Here is a 23,719-nt window from a genome sequence, read left to right as displayed (position 1 = left end):
CATGCATAGAACAATGTGACTATTTCTTATGCAATACCTCGTAGCTCGCTGGGTATGATTTATTTTCACAATCGTAGCATTTTGATCTAGAGCAGCCGTGTCCAAACATCTGAATTCAGTCCTTTCATTAGGTGTCAAGTGTCATTAATGTTGGTAAATTCAGCATGAATGACACCCAAAATTCAGACAAATCCCTTAATTAATCACGTGAGAGCGGTAGTAACAAAACTAAGTAAAAGTTGAATTATGAGACATAAGAAGATCTTTATTCTTTACTATATGAAAATTACAATAAATATTGTTGTTTCAAAATTGAAATCAATATCTACCAAGTTGGGCACCCATATTCGGCAAACACTGAGAACCACTAGTTCAAAGTCTCATTTTGATACCAAGTATGGCAATAAGCTTCATCAACACCAGGTCCTGACATCACATGAATCAGGATTACTAAAGGACTAGACCATTTTGCAGTCAGGTAAGGACAGAATATTGTATTATTTATGAAGCACCGAACGTATAAACACCTAGAGTCAGTGTCTCACGATGAGACCAAATGCATGACGTATTCTTTAAGGCTGATGCACACGCTACAATTTTCCCGAATGCATGACCTATGCTAAACTTCAAGCTTCGTACACAAGTTACGAGTTTTCGTAGGTCCGATGGAAAATGTATAGTGCAGAGAAGTAATGGAGCCTAGATAGAAGAATGTGAACAAGAAGAAATGAATAAATAAACAAGGAAATGCCGACTTAAGGTTGAATTGAAATTTGTGTTTTGTTGAATTATTTCAAGTGACAAATGACGGTGATTATTACGAGTAATTTGTTATTCTGAACTCTGGTATTATTGGTACCAGAAGGTCTCCACTAACCAAGTTACATTCTGTGTTAGATGCGAAATTGGCCAAATCAACATAACGTATATACAAAGGTATGTAAAATGTGAATGTAATAAAACTAAAAGGTTATCACAATATTATCAATTTGTTTACATTAGGTACCTGCGTAGGTAACTAAGTCATTAATAACTATCTCCAAATGATAAATACCGGGAGCATCGTTTAGTGTATGTAAAGCAGATTGCATTCATATGTGATGTCTGTAAAGAAAACGCTTGAGTCATGTGAGGAAAGATGTAAATATTTTACGTGAAACCTACCTGACATGGTGTAATGATTTGTTTACATTAGGTAGGTACCTGCGTACTGCGTAGGTACCTAATTAAGTCATTAATAACTATCTCCAAATGATTTAATGAGTTCCTTCCACTGCACCTGATAAGATAAGTCTCCGATTTCGAAAAAATCTTGGTCGGTTTGAATCTGGTGTTCTAAAACTGTCCTTGCGATTCGTAAATTGGCTTTGAGGAAATCTAATTCCTGAGGACTCTCAGAAATCAGAAAGTCACAAAAAATATATGTTCCTCAGTCAAGCCCTCGATTTTATATCCCTACACCCTACACAGAAGATAGAATCTAAAGCTGTGTCCACACATAGTCGACGGCTGTCGATCGTATTGAACAAACTACAAAGAGACAACTTTTTTCCAGTTCAAAGTCGATCGACGGCTGCCGACTATGTGTGAACGCTCAATGCCAATCCTGGCGTTTTTTATCCGACCATTTTAACAAATTTTCGCCGATATTTGGAATCACTTTCATCAGAATTACACATTTACACTGATATTCAGCATCAGCAGGGCATTTGTTCAGCCAAGTGTAAGGAACCGAAAACTCTCGCCGCGCCGATGATAGCCCGGATATAATAATATGTACACAAGTTACACACGCGGTATTTGCGAACAATCACATGAATCAGGATTACTAAAGGACTAGACCATTTTGCAGTCAGGTAAGGACAGAATATTGTATTATTTATGAAGCACCGAACGTCCAAACACCTAGAGTCAGTGTCTCAAGATGAGACCAAATGCATGACGTATTCTTTAAGGCTGATGCACACGCTACGATTTTCCCGAATGCATGACCTATGCTAAACTTCAAGCTTCGTACACAAGTATATCGTTAATAAAATAGCAGACTTTGTTATTTAAAATAAACAAAGCGAAAGCACAGCTTTCATAGGACGGCGGACACCGTGAGCTGTCATAAGTGATACTCCGGCAGCCTTGCGAACAATATCGTTAATAAAATAGCAGACTTTGTTATTTAAAATAAACAAAGCGAAAGCACAGCTTTCATAGGACGGCGGACACCATGAGCTGTCATAAGTGATACTCCGGCAGCGATTCAGTGTTACATGTTACTTCTGTTACACAGATTACTACAATGAAATTGTAAACACTACGTAATAACTAATATGTAGTTTGCCTTCGGTTTTCATTTTTCGATGTAAATCCAAACGGAGTAACTGAGGAAATCTACAGATTTGCTGGAGCTGTAATCAAAAAATCAAGCCTCCCAATATTACTGCCGAGATGATTTTCCTAAGCTGTCGATCTAATAGTCTACAGATTTGCTGGAGCTGTAATCAAAAAATCAAGCCTCCCCAATATTACTGCCGAGATGATTTTCCTAAGCTGTCGATCTAATAACTTTATCACACGATGGAGTTCATAATTCACGGTGGTAAACTAATTCCAGGATAATTCAGCTCAAGTAGAGCTAGAACAGATCCAAGAAACACCTTTTCAAATGAAAATTTGGCGTTATTTCTTTAAATCTGTATCAACGATTCAACTTTGGCAGAGAAATGCCGACCCCATTCTGGAAAGGGACAAGAGGTTTAGTGAAAGAAGAGGAGAAGACAAGCTATGATTTTTCTTATGTACAAATCACTTTTCAAATGATAAATCGCACATTTAGCCGCTAATGGCCGATACTCCCAATAGATTCTTGCACAGCTTCAGGGAACAATTTGTCATTTAAATCGTACATTCAACTTGATTGTACGGGGAACTCGCAGTGTGTATCAGGCTTTTGAGAGGTAATCTGAGAAATATTGGAAACAGGTAACGTGAGAAATATGGCACTATGTGTACGGGACTTGTTGGTTTATGCCAACATAACACATAACTTTTGGACTTCATTTGTGCTGGTACACGGAACTTGGTACTCTATGGGGTGATGAACCAAGGTATGGTGAATATTATAAGCCCGCTAGCCACATGAATACTTATCATGATAGTCATGAATACTCATCATGAAAGTCATGAATACTCATCATGATAGTCATGAATACTCGAGTCATGTTACTACATTATTTTCCAAGGTATGGTGAATATTATATGCCCGCTAGCCACATGAATACTTATCATGATAGTCATGAATACTCATCATGAAAGTCATGAATACTCGAGTCATGTTACTACATTATTTTCTAATCGATAAACAAAGCAATTAAGGCACAAAAGAAATCTGCGTACAAATAAATCAGGACATCAATGAAACACGTAAAAAAATATAGTTGTTTTTAAATTTTAGGTATCTCCGTTTCTTGAATCGTTTGTAAATAATAATATTTCTTTTAAAAAATACAAGCATCTCGTTAAAATAAATTCCTCAGAGACTTGGAGTGTTTCCTTAAATTTCTACTTGATTTGAGCTTTAAGGTTGAATTGAAATTTGTGTTTTGTTGAATTATTTCAAGTGACAAATGACGGTGATTATTACGAGTAATTTGTTATTCTGAACTTTGGTATTATTGGTACCAGAACTGTTTTAGATCTTATCACGTCAGAACATGAAAGCCTAGTATGCAGGAATGGTTTTATTTGATAAGATGTCTTATCACGTCAGAACATGAAAGCCTAGTATGCAGGAATGGTTTTATTTGATAAGATGTATTTATTTGTCTTATTTATTTCAATAAAATCATTATTTTCTCTCAAGTTTCATTAGAATATCAGCTTAGAATTTATTCTTGGTTCAATATTCGGGTGGTAAATGTTTCATGATGGGAGGCAATTAATTTGTCATGAAGAGCTTTCAACTTTCAGGTTCTCTATTTTGCCCTACCTAACTGTGTATGTACGCCCATGTTTGAAAGGTTGATCAAAACTTGGACCAGAAAAGAAGATTGTTCTAAATTTCTCTATAACGTTTGGTACTCTATGGGGTGATGAACCAAGGTATGGTGAATATTATATGCCCGCTAGCCACATGAATACTTATCATGATAGTCATGAATACAAATCTCATGAATACTCATCATGATAGTCGTGAATACTCATCATGAAAGTCATGAATACTCATCATGATAGTCATGAATACTCGAGATAGTCATGAGTCATGTTACTACATTATTTTCCCTAATGAATGCTTTGAGGGTTGCCTATAATGTATACCACAGACACAGACATTTCGTAGCAGTAGCAGCAGCAGCCCATTGCAGTCTTTATATGTACATACATACTTTCTTATAAAACTATCGCGATCTTTGTGGACTGCCCATTAGCCCAACGTACGTAAAGCATACCGTTTCACAGATTCTGCCGAAGATTTTCCGTCCCTAATCTAGGCAAAATTTCCGGCATCTCGACCAGGTAAGCGTAAAGGACACCACGGAATCCGAAAGTTTTATTAGACACTAATGGGATGTAAATATTGGAGCTAATTAAATTCTACATTACTCTGCTAAGCATGGCCAACATCGCATTACTATGATTACTATCTCTGCTAATAATAGCCACGGGTACCAAAACCACAGACTTGCAAAGTTCTGCCACCTGCAACTCCATTATTACTCGTATTACTAGCAGCATTTGAACAAGAATCGGATTATTTTGCAGCATTTGACTGCAACTCCATTATTACTCGTATTACTAGCAGCATTTGAACAAGAATCGGATTATTTTGCAGCATTTGAAGTAAAGAACGAAAAGAGCACGGAGTAAAGAACGAAAAGAGCTTTCCACAACAGTCCAGGATACAAAGGTCAATGTTTTCAGGATTATTTACAAGCTTACACCCGGGCCTACCATCTTTGTCAATCTCTGGGTGTTCGGGGCTAGTCTGTGAGTAATGCGAGAATGCTCAATGCTCAGATGTTAGCAAACACTTTCACAAGAGATTGCAGATTTAGCTGTAATTATTGATGTAAAGTGCAAACACTAATAGGAAGGGTCAAAATAGATCATGTAAGTAGGTACCTCATGTAAATCAGATAACAACGCAACTCCATTATTACTCGTATTACTAGCAGCATTTGAACAAGAATCGGATTATTTTGCAGCATTTGAAGTAAAGAACGAAAAGAGCAGGGCTAGAGCTTTCCACAACAGTCCAGGATACAAAGGTCAATGTTTTCAGGATTATTTACAAGCTTACACCTGGGCCTACCATCTTTGTCAATCTCTGGGTGTTCGGGGCTAGTCTGTGAGCAATGCGAGAATGCTCAATGCTCAGATGTTAGCAAACACTTTCACAAGAGATTGCAGATTTAGCTGTTATTATTGATGTAAAGTGCAAAGACTAATGGGAAGGGTCAAAAAAGATCATGTAAGTAGGTACCTCATGTAAATCAGATAACAAACGTGTCTCTCTACTTTTTGAACACCCAGTGGACTATCTCTCTCTGTGTGTGGAGAAATGCTAAAATATCCACTAATAGAAAACCAAACAGTGTCCAGTCAGCTGTGAAGCTAAACTACGACCTGGAGTGCTAACAGAACAACAGGATATCCACGACAAAAGCTGCAATGTTCCCGTTTTCGAAATTCAATCAGAAATTTTCAGATATTTCACACGGAAACGGAAATGGAGAATTTTCGCACCAAATGTGAAATGTCCTCTGAAAACCCCGCACTCATCCCCAGGACTGTCGAAACAAGTGACACGAGAGATATTGTTGAACAAAATGAAATAGCTGGAAACATGATGTAAAATGGAATGAAGCGGTTGGATACCAGACAACAAAACATGCAGAAAGAAATCATCAACAATTAATAATGCATGAAATTTAAAATCGAGCGTGCCTTTATCTTGCTAAAAACAAACAATTTGTTCAAGCTTCAACATAAGGTATTGCCAAAAATTCCAAACAAGATCGAAGATAATAAAGACAGGCTTACACGATCCAGGATCGATGGCGATAAGCCTCGGTTAACCACGAGAAAGGGGAGGCACCCAATTGTTTGAGGTCAGGACTCAGGAAACAGAATTAATAAGTTCTGATAAATAGACACAATAAAAATAATTAGCCTGATCAATATGAACGTGCAGGTTGTACAGGATCCTACTGGGAGAGATTGAGCACCATCATCCATCCATGGCACCATTGTCTCGTATGTCTTCAAAGACATACAAGGAAGTTGACTAAGAATTGCCAAATCTCTCATATGTAGAAAGACGTAAGATGGACCTACCAACCAATAAGATCTTTAGAAGCTTCTTCCTAGAAAATAATTACTGAGTTGAGGCGTCCAGTCAATCCAAGACCAATTTTTCGAGTGTCTTTCGAGAAGAGCAATCTAATTTCGAATCACATGCGATAGATGACCTCTTTCACTCAATTATCTTGGGAGGTAAAATGATGCTTTCATTTCTATCGTACTCTGTATTTGTCTGTATCCGTACGTTAGAAATGAGAATTCTCGAAAGGGGCGGTTCGGTTTGATCACGACTTCTCATGATTGTCGGAGTATTAGAAAAATTACAGTTGTTAGAACTTTAAATGTTTCATTAGGATGTTGCCGAACACCTGGCGTTTCCATGCAATTCTCGCTGAACAACACCACGGTTCGACCTCTTTTTCTACACGGTTGATTCCGGGTTCGATCACCAGGTGAATTGGAGATCCTTTGTGTTTGACTGTAGTCCATCGCTCAATGACTGCAATCAATAGAGTACCTAATGTCTAAGAGAAAACAGTAAAAACTATAGCTATCTGTGTCAAACTTTTTCAGGTTCGTTTGATAAGGATAATTTAGTAATAAAGGGGAACTTTCTATGAAGTGGACTTATTTTCTGTGCAAAAGCGGCTTAGCAAAACCGAGGATGCTCCGAGTAACACATGAAACATCCGCTGGTAACCTCTTGATCTTCGGTCACAGATCCAAGATACATTTCGTACCAAGTTGAGTACATAATACAGCACACTTCGATGACAACTAAAGATTTGGCTTGGACGAAGAAAAATGTTACATCTGGAGCCTTACATAAATCAAAACTCCGCCGAGTAACATGTAGGCTGCCAAAAGCAGTATGAATATTGAATAAAAGAGTATGATACATGCCATGTAAAAATTACATTGAATTTTGTATCAATATATCATGCCACCATAATACTTTGCCTCACACTCCAAGCGCAGTGTGTGCTGTGTGTGTCTATTATTCATAGCCAAAGCCCTGCGAAACCTTAGAACAAAATTGTTTCCTACACCTGTCATTTGGAGGAAATTTTCGGAGGTTGAGGAACTGATATTTTGGCAAGAAGCGTTTTAAATTCAGTTTCTTTACGTAACTCCTCTGTATCCAGCAGAGTTTGCCAAGATGATTCACAAACACCCGATTGCTTAACAAGTCAGAATGAGATCATTTGAGTACTCTGCCGAAAAGGTTCACTACGAGTACACTACAAAATTTCTCCGACCTCACACCTGGAGCACATGGATCTGTTTAGCAGGTGATTAAAAGATTTCCGCCTGAACCTGTAAACATACACGAGGCATCACCTGAACAATTCTGCAATAACACCGTATAACTTTTGCTTAACAAGTCAGAATGAGATCATTTGAGTACTCTGCCGAAAAGGTTCACTACGAGTACACTACAAAATTTCTCCGACCTCACACTTGGAGCACCTGGATCTGTTTAGCAGGTGATTGAAAGATTTCCGCCTGAACCTGTAAACATACACGAAGCATCACCTGAACAATTCTGCAATAACACCGTATAACACCAGACTTTAAAGACCAAACTATTAGACTTTAAAAAGTTCTCGGGGTTGAATAGGGAAACTTTAATCACTTCAATTCTAAACGGGCGGAACGTTTTTATGAAAACGTATTTGCAGAATATCGCCTCATTAATTTTTTTACTCAATTGAGTGTGAAGTGTGCAAACCGGTCATTCTGTTACGCCAGGAACAGGGAAGAAAATCAAAGTAGGTAAAGTATATAAACCTACATAGGTAATCGTATGTCCGATGATCTAAGATCCTGTAGAATTGTAAGCTTCAAATCATGAATGCAGAAATCTCATTATCCAGATTAGGAGAAAAATCAAAGTTAGATAAATTTAAATTCGCTCTTTCTGTTGCTACTTCGGAAAGGTTCTATGAGGAAAATGAGTAGCTATGTAATATAAATGCGCATAGCGACCGGTGCCAGCATGGTAGGTAATTGGGAGCTGGATTATTGCGATATACTTACCTATGTATTTGGAAAAATCCTACAATGCTGCAGTGAGCACCAAAGTTGTGATATAGTAACACAAAGAAAGACATTTATTTTATTTATTTATTAACTAATATGTAGTTTGCCTTTGGTTTTAATTTTTCGATGTAAATCCAAACGGATTAACTGAGGAAATCTACAGATTTGCTGGAGCTGTAATCAAAAAATCAAGCCTCCCCAATATTACTGCCGAGATGATTTTCCTAAGCTGTCGATCTAATAATTTGACTAAAACCACATTTTCATATTTGAGCTTCAAGTATACCAGAGTACATAGCACCTTAATATGGACACATCGTACCAAGTAGACACTGCCAGTCTATTTAAACTAATGTCACATGCATAGAACAATGTGACTATTTCTTATGCAATACTTCGTAGCTCGCTGGGTATGATTTATTTTCACAATCGTAGCATTTTGATCTAGAGCAGCCGTGTCCAAACATCTGAATTCAGTCCTTTCATTAGGTGTGAAGTGTCATTAATGTTGGTAAATTCAGCATAGATGACACCCAAAATTCAGACAAATCTCTTGATTAAGCACGTGAAAGCGGTAGTAACAAAACTAAGTAAAGGTCGAATTATGAGACATAAGAAGATCTTTATTCTTTACTATATGAAAATTACAATAAATATTGTTTCAAAATTGAAATCAATATCAACCAAGTTGGGTACCCATATTTGGCAACCACTGAGAACCACTAGTTCAAAGTCTCATCTGTGACTGTTGGAAAAACAGAAATTCCAAACACTAATCTGACAAGAGGTTTGTTTAATAACTTGGAACTTTATTGAGAGCTTTAAGTCACATGGTAACCAAGAGTTATAGACACAAGCACACCACTCATAATTTCTAATGTGCTTTTGTATGTTCATAGTTCATTGATAAAACCTTGCCAATACGCTATTTCACATATGTACATAGGAAGGTACATGTGTTTGGATTCAAATCCAGTGCATTCTTTATTCACCAAATCTGGACCCTATTCCTTCATACTCTTCATAGCATCTTCTCTGCCTATCTTTACATTGTGGGTATTTGTAGTTTTCTAAGAAAATCTTGAACCTTATTTCTCCACATTACTCTGATGGAACAAATTCGTCTTCAATACTGCAGAATGAAGAACTCCAAAGTGACGTAGATGTTCATAGAGGAATATCTCTGTTCTATTTTCTAGTTCCTGTTATTACGGCTCATGTAAAGTTTAATTCAAAACACACTAACCTAAATTCTTACCTTATTTGTATAACCTAAAAGAAGGCTGACATGAACAGTGTTGAAAACACATGGAAATTTACAAGTACCTACCTACGTTGAAGATGAGTGGGAATGGAGAACAAAGCTGATGAGGGAGAAACGAGAAGGCTTAGGAGAAAAGGCCGGAGAGTTTTACAAATCTGGACCCTATACCTTCATACTCTTCATAGCATCTTCTCTGCCTATCTTTACATTGTAGGTATATATTTGTAGTTTTCTAAGAAAATATTGAGCCTTATTTCTCCACATTACTCTGATGGAACAAATTCGTCTTCAATACTGCAGAATGAAGAACTCCAAAGTGGCGTAGATGTTCATAGAGGAATATCTCTGTTCTATTTTCTAGTTCCTGTTATTACGGCTCATGTAAAGTTCAATTCAAAACACACTAACCTTAATTCTTACCTTATTTGTACGAGTATAACCTAAAAGAAGGCTGACATGAACAGTGTGGAAAAACATGGAAATTTACAAGTACCTACGTTGGAGCAAAGGGAAAACATATTCCCTCTACTACCCATCTAAAGTTAACATTATCTCCGTAGGTAAAGGTTATGTAGCAAGTTTGGAATGAAATTTATGTTCCCAATAGATATGTAGGTAGATACATAAATAACTAAAACTAATCCAAAAAATTGAACAGTTTTGGCAACCCTGATCCAGAAGATGATAATAATAATAATAAGGTTTATTTAGTTTCTTCATATATCTCATCGTGTTCCTATAAGTATATAAAAATACTTTTCAGGAATCCTGTAGGAAAAGCAGAAGGAAAATTTCGGCCAAGTTCTCCTGGGACCCTGGGAGGGGCCCAAGTTTTCCCCACACGAGAGTGATATCCTGGCTCGGATCTGGGAACAGAGGTCCAAAAGAGATTCTTCAGAAACCTATGACTGTTTCACGAGAATCCTAAAACTAGAATTTTCTCCAGGACTACAGGTAAATTGACAACAGGTACCGCAACCCAAGAAAAGCTGGACTAAAAATCTAGCACCAATAAAACTCCAATAGATTTGCTAGCATGGCTACAAAGTGGTAAACTGGCCCCTATCACCAATTCACCAATGGATGAGTAAAACATAGAATATTAGTGGAGGTGTATAAAATAAAGGATATTAGTGGATGTTTTCAGTGATGTACAATGTACCTGGAACACCTGACAACTGGCCCCTATCACCAATTCACCAATGGATGAGTAAAACATAGAATATTAGTGGAGGTGTATAAAATAAAGGATATTAGTGGATGTGTTCAGTGATGTACAATGTACATACATACCTGGAACACCTGAATATTATTGCCAACACTTCTTTCCCACAAGAGGGTTTTTATCTTGATTTGTTCGGAGGTTATTTATTTCTTTTTTATTCATCTTTGCTTCGTATATTATTCAGTTTTTCTCGTCAGATTGAATATACGAAATGGCAATTCAAAACAGATCATGACCTAGTTTCGTGTCAGATTCTTCTTTCTTGAAGAAGAGCACAATTTTTAGTTCCTTCATTATCGCCTTTTCAATCAAGTACAAGTTTCGCCAACGCTTTGTTACGCTGAAATTAACACTATTTTAATCAAACGCTAACTAGGGACAATGCCCTACATAACAAATACATTCACATTATCGGTAGACTAGTCCCTTAGGAGAATCAGAGACAATCTTCGACAAATCAACAATTTTTTCAAGTAATTTTGTTGACAATCGCCAACGCTTTGTTACGCTGAAATTAACACTATTTTAATCAAACGCTAACTAGGGACAATGCCCTACATAACAAATACATTCACATTGTCGGTAGACTAGTCCCTTAGGAGAATCAGAGACAATCTTCGACAAATCAACAATTTTTTCAAGCAATTTTGTTGACAACATTCTAAATACGAAATCGATAAACAAAGCAATTAAGGCACAAAAGAAATCTGCGTACAAATAAATCAGGACATCAATGAAACACGTAAAAAAATATAGTTGATTTTACATTTTAGGTATCTCCGTTTCTTGAATCGTTTGTAAATAATAATATTTCTTTTAAAAAAATACAAGCATCTCGTTAAAATAAATTCCTCAGAGACTTGGAGTGTTTCCTTGAATTTCTTTCAGAGACAATCTTCGACAAATCAAGAACTTTTTCAAGCAATTTTGTTGACAATATTCTAAATACGGAATCGATAAACAAAGCAATTAAGGCACAAAAGAAATCTGCGTTCAAATAAATCAGGACATCAATGAAACACGTAAAAAAATATAGTTGATTTTAGATTTTAGGTATCTCCGTTTCTTGAATTGTTAGTAAATAATAATATTTCTTTTAAAAAATACAAGCATCTCGTTAAAATAAATTCCTCAGAGACTTGGAGTGTTTCCTTGAATTTCTTCTTGATTTGAGCTTTAAGGTTGAATTGAACTTTGTGTTTTGTTGAATTATTTCAAGTGACAAATGACGGTGATTATTACGAGTAATTTGTTATTCTGAACTTTGGTATTATTGGTACCAGAACTGTTTTAGATCTTATCACGTCAGAACATGAAAGCCTAGTATGCAGGAATGGTTTTATTTGATAAGATGTATTTATTTGTCTTATTTATTTCAATAAATGTCTCTCAAGTTTCATTAGAATATCAGCTTAGAATTTATTCTTGGTTCAATATTCGGGTGGTAAATGTTTCATGATGGGAGGCAATTAATTTGTCATGAAGAGCTTTCAACTTTCAGGTTCTCTATTTTGCCCTACCTAACTATGTATGTACGTCAATATTTGAAAGGTTGACCAAAACTTGGACCAGAAAAGAAGATTGTTCTAAATTTCTCTCTAACGTTGTTTTACTTGTCTTCTTGACTTTCAGCCCTAATCTTCTGCTATCTTCTAGAGAGAATTTATTCTTGGTTCAATATTCGGGTGGTAAATGTTTCATGATGGGAGGCAATTAATTTGTCATGAAGAGCTTTCAACTTTCAGGTGAAGAGCTTTCAACTTTCAGGTTCTCTATGTAGTACGTCCAGTCCATGTTTGAAAGGTTGATCAAAACTTGGACCAGAAAAGAAGATTGTTCTAAATTTCTCTCTAACGTTGTACTTGTCTTCTTGACTTTCAGCCCTAATCTTCTGCTATCTTCTAGAGATCCTGACTTGCTGGGGTTTGGGGTATCATGTTCAGTTGTTCACTGTTTCATTTCACCGAAAACGGGAAGTTGGTTATGGACTTTGAACGAGCAAAAATCAGTGAATTTGGGGGTATGAATACTTTATTGGGTCTTACGTCTAAATCATAGTGATGTCATCAGCAATCACCCAAAATTCGACATTCCGACTACTTTATCACATCCAACCTCGTCTAGACCAACATGACATACCGAAAACGGGAAGTTGGTTATGGACTTTGAACGAGCAAAAATCAGTGAATTTGGGGGTATGAATACTTTATTGGGTCTTACGTCTACATCATAGTGATGTCATCAGCAATCACCCAAAATTCGACAATCCGACTACTTTATCACATCCAACCTCGTCTAGACCAACATGACAGATTGATCTCTTTGAAAATAAGCTTCATGCACACCCACTCAACCTGTTGCTCATTTGCCCAGTGTTTTGGGTGTTTTATCCTCAGCAGAGCGCCTCACCCACAAAAATAAGCTTCATGCACACCCACTCAACCTGTTGCTCATTTGCCCAGTGTTTTGGGTGTTTTATCCTCAGCAGAGCGCCTCACCCACACCACAGCACCACACGCTATAAACAGATCTGGATGAGATTTGTCAAATAGATTTCGGTCATTTAATATCTGAAAGCTTGGAGAAGCCCCACTGACATTGTCATATGGAGACATCATTGTGTGAAATTAATAACGCGTGATTTCGTAGTGAAGATAAACTTCAAAGATAAACGTGGATAAATGGAGGATACATAGGTAACGTTAGGTATTTTATATTCTTCACTTTGTTTGTCTTTCATCTGCCTCCTCTATATATGGTAGATATTACTATTTATTTGTTTCTATGGGCAAGTCCAGACTAAATTGTCTTACCACAAGGGAAATAATTTAACAATGGAGATGAAGAAAGATAGAGGGAGGGAGAGAGAGAAAGTTCTCACCAAGGAAAACCTCGAAAACAAAAGTGAATGCAGCAGGAAAAGGAAAGGTTTACCCCTCTCCCTCTTTCTTCCCTCTTTAATTTGTTCTCCTCTCTCTCTCTTTCTTCCCTCTTTTGCCTATCTCCTTTCCTTCTCCGTCTCTTCCCGACCTTTTCCTTTCTCACTCGACTCCTACAAGGGAGAGAGAGAAAGTTCTCACCAAGGAAAACCTCGAAAACAAAAGTGAATGCAGCAGGAAAAGGAAAGGTTTACCCCTCTCCCTCTCTCTCTCTTTCTTCCCTCTTTTGCCTATCTCCTTTCCTTCTCCGTCTCTTCCCGACCTTTTCCTTTCTCACTTGACTCCTACATCTCTCTCTCTCTCCCTATTCTTTTTCCCTCCCTCTCTTTCTTTCTTTCTCCATCTTTTCTCACTCCACTTGAAATTTTCACTTTCACGCTTCGCAAACCTTCGAGCCTAAACTTTTGCTTCCTTGAGAGAAAGAAAGAAAACGGTAGAGGAAGGAGGAAAAACAAAGAGAGATGATAAGGGGAAATGAGACAATTCGAGAGGGGAGGGAAAAAGAGGAAAGAAAAAAAGATAGAAATACGAGGAGGGAGAAAAAGAAAGAAAGTAGACTAAGAAGAAAGAAAGAGAGCGAAAGATAGAAAGGAGAGAGAGGGGGAAAAAGGAAGATAGAGAAAGAAAGAGATATGTAGTACCTGCCTATACATGAAGGTAAAAACTATAGTGGGGAAAAGGACAGAAACAGGAGCAGGAAGAGAGATAGAGGGAGAGGAGAGACTTTCAACAATTTTATTATGCGTGCACCCAGCAACCTCTGAACTGTGGAGCGAGTACGGGGAACTGCGGAGTGCAGTCGTGAGAAACAAATGTCTGTTGAGAGAGGGAGGAGAAGGAAATACCTAATAACGGAGGGAGTATAGAAAGGAGGGGGGGGGGAGGAGAACGAAGGAAAGAGGGAGAGAAATGACGGAAGTCGGATGGAAGGGGAGAGAAAGGGAGAGAGAAAATAAGAGGAAGAGAAAGAGGAAGACAGGACTGTTTCTTCAGAGAAGAGAGAGAAGGACGGACGGAGGGAGAGGAAGTAATGCGGTTTTTATAAGTTTTTTGGGAGTGCAGTCGTGAGAAACAAATGTCTGTTGAGAGAGGGAGGAGAAGGAAATACCTAATAACGGAGGGAGTATAGAAAGGAGGGGGGAGGAGAACGAAGGAAAGAGGGAGATAAATTACGGAAGTCGGATGGAAGGGGAGAGAGAAAATAAGAGGAAGACAGGACTGTCTGTTCAGAGAAGAGAGAGAAGGACGGACGGAGGGAGAGGAAGTAATGCGGGTTTTAAATGTTTTTTGTACGTTCCTTTTCCTGTCTGTACGTATGTAGAGGCATTGTTGTTTTAACCCCTATTGTGCCACAAAACTTTAGGTTAGGCGGCTTTCAAAAAACAAAACTGCCTCTACGATTACGTATACACCCTGTATCTTCTTCTTCTTCTTCTTCTTCTTCGAATTTTCCCGTGTACAAACATTTTTCGTCAGTCTCTATCAGCCCTAACTCGGGTGATTGCTTTGGGCTGACATTTGGTTTTGGATACAAATTTTACGAGTGGATGATACACTCGTTTACACTCTGTATATTGGTGCGAAAAGTACATCAGGTACAATACCGGTACGGGATGAGATCATTATGATAATTGAGTTCGTATTCAGTCTCACGTATTGCAAAACGTATAATGAATGCTCGTATGCATAGGGCACTACATATTCGCACTAGCGAATATCTTCCATCAAAACTATCTTACACTCACGAGCAAAGAATTCGGAACAGGATGATAAAAAAAAACTGACTTTCTCTTATCCTGTCTCTTTGCTTTCAGGACGATAAAACTTCTTTCTCCTATCCTGTCTTCCTCTCTTGCCTAACGTAGGTAAAGCGGACAGTTTTACAGATTCTGTCAAATTCCGTCTATACCTAATCCAGACAAAATTTCCTGCAGCAGTTACAGCTCCTTCTATCAAACCTATTGAAAAACAAGGTTTACTCTTCTATCCCAAACGTAAATTAATCGTCTATTCCTCGTCTAGACCTAAGGCCAGCCACTCACTATCAGGTAGACAGGCGGACCTGTGATAGTGAGTGGCTGGCCTAAGAAAAACAAATGAAAAACTTACAGTCTCACTAGATGAGGCAGATTGCTCAGCAACAAATCCGGAATATGTCTGAGCTGGTTGTTATTCAGTCGCCTGAAACAAAAGGGAAAAGTCAAACAAAATTAGCACCGTGGTAAAACAAAGTACAAAAACTTTGGCAGCGGTGGGATTCGAACCCACGCCCTTTCGGACTGGTGCCTAAAACCAGCGCCTTAGACCACTCGGCCACGCTACCTTGATAAAAGGGACGGTATTGTTACCTGTTTCTTAACAACACACATACCAAAAAAAAATTATAATAATAATAAAAACCGTAATAAATAGGTGTAAAAAATCTGGCAGCGGTGGGATTCGAACCCACGCCCTTTCGGACTGGTGCCTAAAACCAGCGCCTTAGACCACTCGGCCACGCTACCTTGATAAAAGGGACGGTATTGTTACCTGTTTCTTAACAACACACATACCAAAAAAAAATTATAATAATAATAAAAACCGTAATAAATAGGTGTAAAAAATCTGGCAGCGGTGGGATTCGAACCCACGCCCTTTCGGACTGGTGCCTAAAACCAGCGCCTTAGACCACTCGGCCACGCTACCTCGATGAAAGAGGGAGCATCGTTTAGTGTATGTAAAGCAGATTGCATTCATATGTGATGTCTGTAAAGAAAACGCTTGAGTCATGTGAGGAAAGATGTAAATATTTTACGTGAAACCTACCTGACATGGTGTAATGATTTGTTTACATTAGGTACCTGCGTAGGTAACTAAGTCATTAATAACTATCTCCAAATGATAAATACCTAATGAGTAATGAGTTTATAGAAGTAAAAAATAATATAAAATAGCTCTTTCATATTTCAGAATGTACGTTTTTTTTTGTTAAAAAAAAAAAACAATTCAAATACGTTGAAATATGTTTCATGTAAAATATAGGTATCGTTTTTCAGTCAAAGGGCGAACAAAAATTTGCAAAGGGCGAACAAAAACACAATGCTTACATGAAAAATTTGCCATATTTTAAATATATTCTAATCCTATTTATGGAAATCTCTCCGAAACCATTTCAGCTAAGTTCGAAGCATGAACCCTAAGTTGTACCGTCAGACATTACACCTGTAAACTATCCACGTGACTAATGAGATTAACCTGTTGTATAGATTTATGCTATAATCCAGGCATTGTAATAATCATTACACCTGAAAGTTGAGTTAATAACAGCATCATCATTACACATCCGTGTGTATTATGGTATGATCCCTCAAAAAACTCATCGTGTTCTAACGCGCCAAATTTATGTCGCATCAAAGCGTGTTATAGAACCTTTCTGAAGTAGCATAATATTCAACAGGATCCTAGATAGGTATACCAAAGAAAGGGCGAATTTAAATTTATCTAACTTTGATTTTTCTCCTAATCTGGATAATGAGATTTCCGCATTCATGATTTGAAGCTTACAATTCTACAGGATATTCGTACATTAAGATCATCGGACATACGATTACCTATGTAGGTTTATTTACTTTACCTACTTTGATTTTCTTCCCTGTTCCTGGCGTAACAGAACGACCGGTTTGCACACTTCACACTCAATTGAGGAGCGCTCAGAGCCCTCTGGTAATTAATTTCATCATTAATTACTTGAACCTCAGTCTTTGTTTGGAAAATTGATACCGAGAAAACATTTTAACGACAGAGGATCCAGTTTTTCCATGAGGAACTTGTGCACAGTCCAAAGACTGTTCCAGGTACAATTTTGTCCAAGCAAAAGATCTATAATAGAAGTTATAGGCACTCTTGATTTGTGCAAGGAGCCAATGATGTGACGGACCCTTATATCTTTACACATTGGACAAATGTGGATGTTTTTGTCTACTTTAGTCACCATTTCATCACGATTCCTCCCGTGGGATGGATAAACGCGGCACACGTTCATGGCGTTCAAATATTAGGTACCTAAGTTCTCTGAATTTTGGTTACATATGAACAATTTGAAGTTATAAGTAAACAGTCCCTATTTAACATTCAATACCTATCTATACCTACGGACCTACCTACCTACCAAACCAAGACACAATTCCAACTTATCCCCTCCAATTCATTCAGGACCCGTAGACACTCCTATATCACACCGTCTACCTGGTGATTTGTGTCTCCCCCAACACTAGACTGAAATCTCTCTGAGATTTTATTACATAGACATACAGACACAAATACTGAATTATTACAAAAGGCCATGTCATTACTGTTCACGCCTGTAAAAACAAATTGTTCGCTGACGGTGCATATGTTTTTCTACAGTGCTGACTCCGGCACATGCAGTGCCAAAGTTGAATCGTTGATACAGATTCAAGGAAAAAATAACGCCAAATTTTCATTTGAACCAATCCTGGCGTTTTTTATCCGACCATTTTAACAAATTTTCGCCGATATTTGGAATCACTTTCATCAGAATTACACATTTACACTGACGACGCGACGGAGATATTCAGCATCAGCAGGGCATTTGTTCAGCCAAGTGTAAGGAACCGAAAACTCACGCCGCGCCGATGATAGCCCGAATATAATAATATGTACACAAGTTACACACGCGGTATTTGCGAACGATATCGTTAATAAAATAGCAGACTTTGTTATTTAAAATAAACAAAGCGAAAGCACAGCTTTCATAGGACGGCGGACACCGTGAGCTGTTATAAGTGATACTCCGGCAGCCATTCAGTGTTACATGTTACTTCTGTTACACAGATTACTATAATGAAATTGTAAACACTACGTAATAACTAATATGTAGTTGTCAGCTCCCATGGCGTAGTGGTCACTGCGCTCGCCTTGCACGCGGGAGAAACTGTGGAGCGAGTACGGGGAACTGCGGAGTGCAGTCGTGAGAAACAAATGTCTGTTGAGAGAGGGAGGAGAAGGAAATACCTAATAGCGGAGGGAGTATAGAAAGGAGGGAGGGAGGAGAACGAAGGAAAGAGGGAGAGAAATTACGGAAGTCGGATGGAAGGGGAGAGAAAGGGAGAGAGAAAATAAGAGGAAGAGAAAGAGGAAGACAGGACTGTCTCTTCAGAGAAGAGAGAGAAGGACGGACGGAGGGAGAGGAAGAGAGAGGAAGTAATGCGGTTTTTACAAGTTTTTTTTTACGTTATTCCTTTTCCTATCTGTACGTATACAGAGGCATTGTTGTGTTAACCCCTATTGTGCCACAAAACTTTAGGTTAGGCGGCTTACAAAATACAAAACTGCCTCTACGATTACGTATACACCCTGTATCTTCTTCTTCTTCTTCTTCTTCTTCTTCTTCTTCTTCTTCTTCTTCTTCGAATTTTCCCGTGTACAAACATTTTTCGTCAGCCTCTATCAGCCCTAACTCGGGTGATTGCTTTGGGCTGACATTTGGTTTTGGATACAAATTTTACGAGTGGATGACACACTCGTTTACACTCTGTATATTGGTGCGAAAAGTACATCAGGTACAATACCGGTACGGGATGAGATCATTATGATAATTTGAGTCCGTATTCAGTCTCACGTATTGCAAAACGTATAATGAATGCTCGTATGCATAGGGCAGTATTCGCACTAGCGAATATCTTCCATCAAAACTATCTTACACTCACGAGCAAAGAATTCGGAACAGGTTGATAAAAAAAACTGACTTTCTCTTATCCTGTCTCTTCGCTTTCAGGACGATAAAATTTCTTTCTCCTCTCCTGTCTTCCTCTCTTGCCTAACGTAGGTAACGCGGACAGTTTTACAGATTCTGTCAAATTCCGTCTATAATCCAGACAAAATTTCCTACAGCAGTTACAGTTCCTTCTATCAAACCTCTTGAAAACACAAGATTTACTCTTCTATCCCAAACGTAAATTAATCGTCTATTCCTCGTCTATACGTTATTCCTTTTCCTATCTGTACGTATACAGAGGCATTGTTGTGTTAACCCCTATTGTGCCACAAAACTTTAGGTTAGGCGGCTTGCAAAATACAAAACTGCCTCTACGATTACGTATACACCCTGTATCTTCTTCTTCTTCTTCTTCTTCGAATTTTCCCGTGTACAAACATTTTTCGTCAGCCTCTATCAGCCCTAACCCGGGTGATTGCTTTGGGCTGGCATTTGGTTTTGGATACAAATTTTACGAGTGGATGTAGGATCCTACTGGGAGAGATTGAGCACCATCATCCATCCATGGCACCATTGTCTCGTATGTCTTCAAAGACATACAAGGAAGTTGACTGAGAATTGTCAAATCTCTCATATGAAGAAAGACGTAAGATGGACCTACCGACCAATAAGATCTTTAGAAGCTTCTTCCTGGAAAAATAATTACTGAGTTGACCTCTTAGGGTTGTCCAGTCAATCCAAGACCAATTTTTCGAGTGTCTTTCGAGTTTCGAGAAGAGCAATCTAATTTCGAATCACATGCGATAGATGACCTCTTTCACTCAATTATCTTGGGAGGTAAAATGATGCTTTCATTTCTATCGTACTCTGTATTTGTCTGTATCCGTACGTTAGAAATGAGAATTCTCGAAAGGGGCGGTTCGGTTTGATCACGACTTCTCATGATTGTCGGAGTATTAGAAAAATTACAGTTGTTAGAACTTTAAATGTTTCATTAGGATGTTGCCGAACACCTGGCGTTTCCATGCAATTCTCGCTGAACAACACCACGGTTCGACCTCTTTTTCTACACGGTTGATTCCGGGTTCGATCACCAGGTGAATTGGAGATCCTTTGTGTTTGACTATAGTCCATCGCTCAATGACTGCAATCAATAGAGTACCTAATATCTAAGAGAAAGCGGTTCGACCTCTTTTTCTACACGGTTGATTCCGGGTTCGATCACCAGGTGAATTGGAGATCCTTTGTGTTTGACTGTAGTCCATCGCCCAATGACTCTGCAATCAATAAAGTACCTAATATCTAAGAGAAAACAGTAAAACTATAGCTATCTGTGTCAAACTCTTTCAGGTCCGTCTGATAAGGAGACTTCATTAATGACGGGGAACTTTCTATATGCAAAAGCAGCTTAGCAAAATCGAAGATGCTCCACGGTTCGACCTCTTTTTCTACACGGTTGATTCCGGGTTCGATCACCAGGTGAATTGGAGATCCTTTGTGTTTGACTGTAGTCCATCGCTCAATGACTGCAATCAATAGAGTACCTAATGTCTAAGAGAAAACAGTAAAACTATAGCTATCTGTGTCAAACTTTTTCAGGTTCGTTTGATAAGGATAATTTAGTAATAAAGGGGAACTTTCTATGAAGTGGACTTATTTTCTGTGCAAAAGCGGCTTAGCAAAACCGAGGATGCTCCGAGTAACACATGAAACATCCGCTGGTAACCTCTTGATCTTCGGTCACAGATCCAAGATACATTTCGTACCAAGTTGAGTACATAATACAGCACACTTCGATGACAACTAAAGATTTGGCTTGGACGAAGAAAAATGTTACATCTGGAGCCTTACATAAATCAAAACTCCGCCGAGTAACATGTAGGCTGCCAAAAGCAGTATGAATATTGAATAAAAGAGTATGATACATGCCATGTAAAAATTACATTGAATTTTGTATCAATATATCATGCCACCATAATACTTTGCCTCACACTCCAAGCGCAGTGTGTGTCTATTATTCATAGCCAAAGCCCTGCGAAACCTTAGAACAAAATTGTTTCCTACACCTGTCATTTTCATTTGGAGGAAATTTTCGGAGGTTGAGGAACTAGTATTTTGGCAAGAAGCGTTTGAAATCTTTCTCTGTATCCAGCAGAGTTTGCCAAGATGATTCATAATCACAAACAACCCATAACCCAATGCTCATTTGGAGGAAATTTTCGGAGGTTGAGGAACTGATATTTTGGCAAGAAGCGTTTTAAATTCAGTTTCTTTACGTAACTCCTCTGTATCTGTATCCAGCAGAGTTTGCCACGATGATTCACAAAACCCAATGCTCGACAAGTCAGAATGAGATAATTTGAGTACCTACTCTGCCGAAAAGGTTCACTACGAGTACACTACAAAATTTCTCCGACCTCACACTTGGAGCACATGGATCTGTTTAGCAGGTGATTGAAAGAACCTGTAAACATACACGAGGCATCACCTGAACAATTCTGCAATAACACCGTATAACATCAGACTTTAAAGACCAAACTATTAGACTTTAAAGTTCTCGGGGTTGAATAGGGAAACTTTAATCACTTCAATTCTAAACGGGCGGAACGTTTTTATGAAAACGTACATATTTGCAGAATATCGCCTCATTAATTTTTCTGCTCCTCAATTGAGTGTGAAGTGTGCAAACCGGTCGTTCTGTTACGCCAGGAACAGGGAAGAAAATCAAAGTAGGTAAAGTATATAAACCTACATAGGTAATCGTAGGTCCGATGATCTAAGATCCTGTAGAATTGTAAGCTTCAAATCATTAATGCAGAAATCTCATTATCCAGATTAGGAGAAAAATCGAAGTTAGATAAATTTAAATTCGCCCTTTCTGTTGCTACTTCGGAAAGGTTCTATATGATGCGACATAAATTTGGCGCGTTAGAACACGATGAGTTTTTTGAGGGATCATACCATAATACACACGGATGTGTAATGATGATGCTGTTATTAACTGAACTTTCAGGTGTAATGATTATTACAATGCCTGGATTATAGCATAAATCTATACAACAGGTTAATCTCATTAGTCACGTGGATAGTTTACAGGTGTAATGTCTGACGGTACAACTTAGGGTTCATGCTTCGAACTTAGCTGAAATGGTTTCGGAGAGATTTCCATAAATAGGATTAGAATATATTTAAAATATGGCAAATTTTTCATGTAAGCATTGTGTTTTTGTTCGCCCTTTGCAAATTTTTGTTCGCCCTTTGACTGAAAAACGATACCTATATTTTACATGAAACATATTTCAACGTATTTGAATTGTTTTTTTTTTTTAACAAAAAAAAACGTACATTCTGAAATATGAAAGAGCTATTTTATATTATTTTTTACTTCTATAAATTTTCAAGGAATAAATAGTTCGTTCCTTCATCAAAAGGAATTTTGAAAAAAACCTTCGGGGCAACACAAGAAAAAAGTACAAAATGTATTTCACAAAGGCAAGAGAGAAAATGTGATCGGGTGGCATGTAAGTTCTGAGTATGTTCGATTCACTGTGTCCCGTAGAATACCTTTGCGAAAAGCCAGTATTACGTTTTGTGTGAGTTTTTGCGGAAAATCTTTGGTACATATTTGACAGAGACCGTTTCAAATTTAACGAAGACTCGAAGACCAAGGCCAGTCAGTCACTATCAGGTATACCCGATAGAATCAGTTCTACCTGATAGTGTGTGTACCTCACAGAGGGAACTTTTCAGACGTACCTGTCAGGTATACCTGATAGTGAGTGGCTGGACTAAAACGAAACTATCCGGATCACTTCTTCCTCTTTGTAAAACAATAACCCAGGAAGACACTTTCGAGACTCCCTGTACTTTGGGAGTTGAAGTATTCACAAGGGACTTGTTCATTTTAAAATTTATTTATTTCACATTTATGTTATGTATTTATTTTTTTACTGAAACTGCACATGTATATTCTCATTTTGTAAAAATAAAACTAATGACATTGCAGTTTCCATGGCGCAATCATTATTTTTCATCACACGTGTGAAAGAAACCTAACGTTATACTCCCCATATTGACTAGAAAAGAATTAGGAAGGAGGTGGGAGTATTAAATGATAGAGAACCTTTAGGCAGGCATATACATATTGGAAATCTTAAAGCATAAAACTATAATATATTACTATCTTATTTATTTTGGTTTCTAATAGCACACCAAATGACAAAACCTTAAGCTTA

At 37.9% G+C, this 23,719-nt stretch overlaps 1 protein-coding gene and 3 non-coding genes across 4 annotated transcripts in view; all 4 read right to left on the bottom strand.

The window, feature by feature from the left end:
• LOC103508629 (protein slit-like) overlaps positions 1–17,334 on the bottom strand; it is a 159,400-nt gene extending 142,066 nt beyond the window's left edge. The window contains exons 1-2 of the mRNA XM_026823187.1: positions 17,312–17,334; positions 15,878–15,949 (exon numbers count right to left, since the gene is read on the bottom strand). Coding sequence (XP_026678988.1) covers positions 15,878–15,949; positions 17,312–17,334 — 95 coding nt within the window. The remainder of the gene's footprint in view (positions 1–15,877; positions 15,950–17,311) is intronic.
• On the bottom strand, positions 16,012–16,091 carry Trnal-uag. Its single transcript has one exon. It is a non-coding gene; the product is annotated as a tRNA-Leu (tRNA).
• Trnal-uag lies at positions 16,193–16,272 on the bottom strand. The gene has a single exon. It is a non-coding gene; the product is annotated as a tRNA-Leu (tRNA).
• Positions 16,374–16,453, bottom strand: Trnal-uag. The gene has a single exon. It is a non-coding gene; the product is annotated as a tRNA-Leu (tRNA).
• Positions 17,335–23,719: the final 6,385 nt, after the last annotated feature.

This window comes from Diaphorina citri, unplaced genomic scaffold, assembly GCF_000475195.1.
Source record: "Diaphorina citri unplaced genomic scaffold, Diaci psyllid genome assembly version 1.1 scaffold418, whole genome shotgun sequence".
NCBI lineage: Eukaryota > Metazoa > Arthropoda > Insecta > Hemiptera > Psyllidae > Diaphorina > Diaphorina citri.
This window is presented reverse-complemented; position numbering and strand designations above follow the sequence as displayed.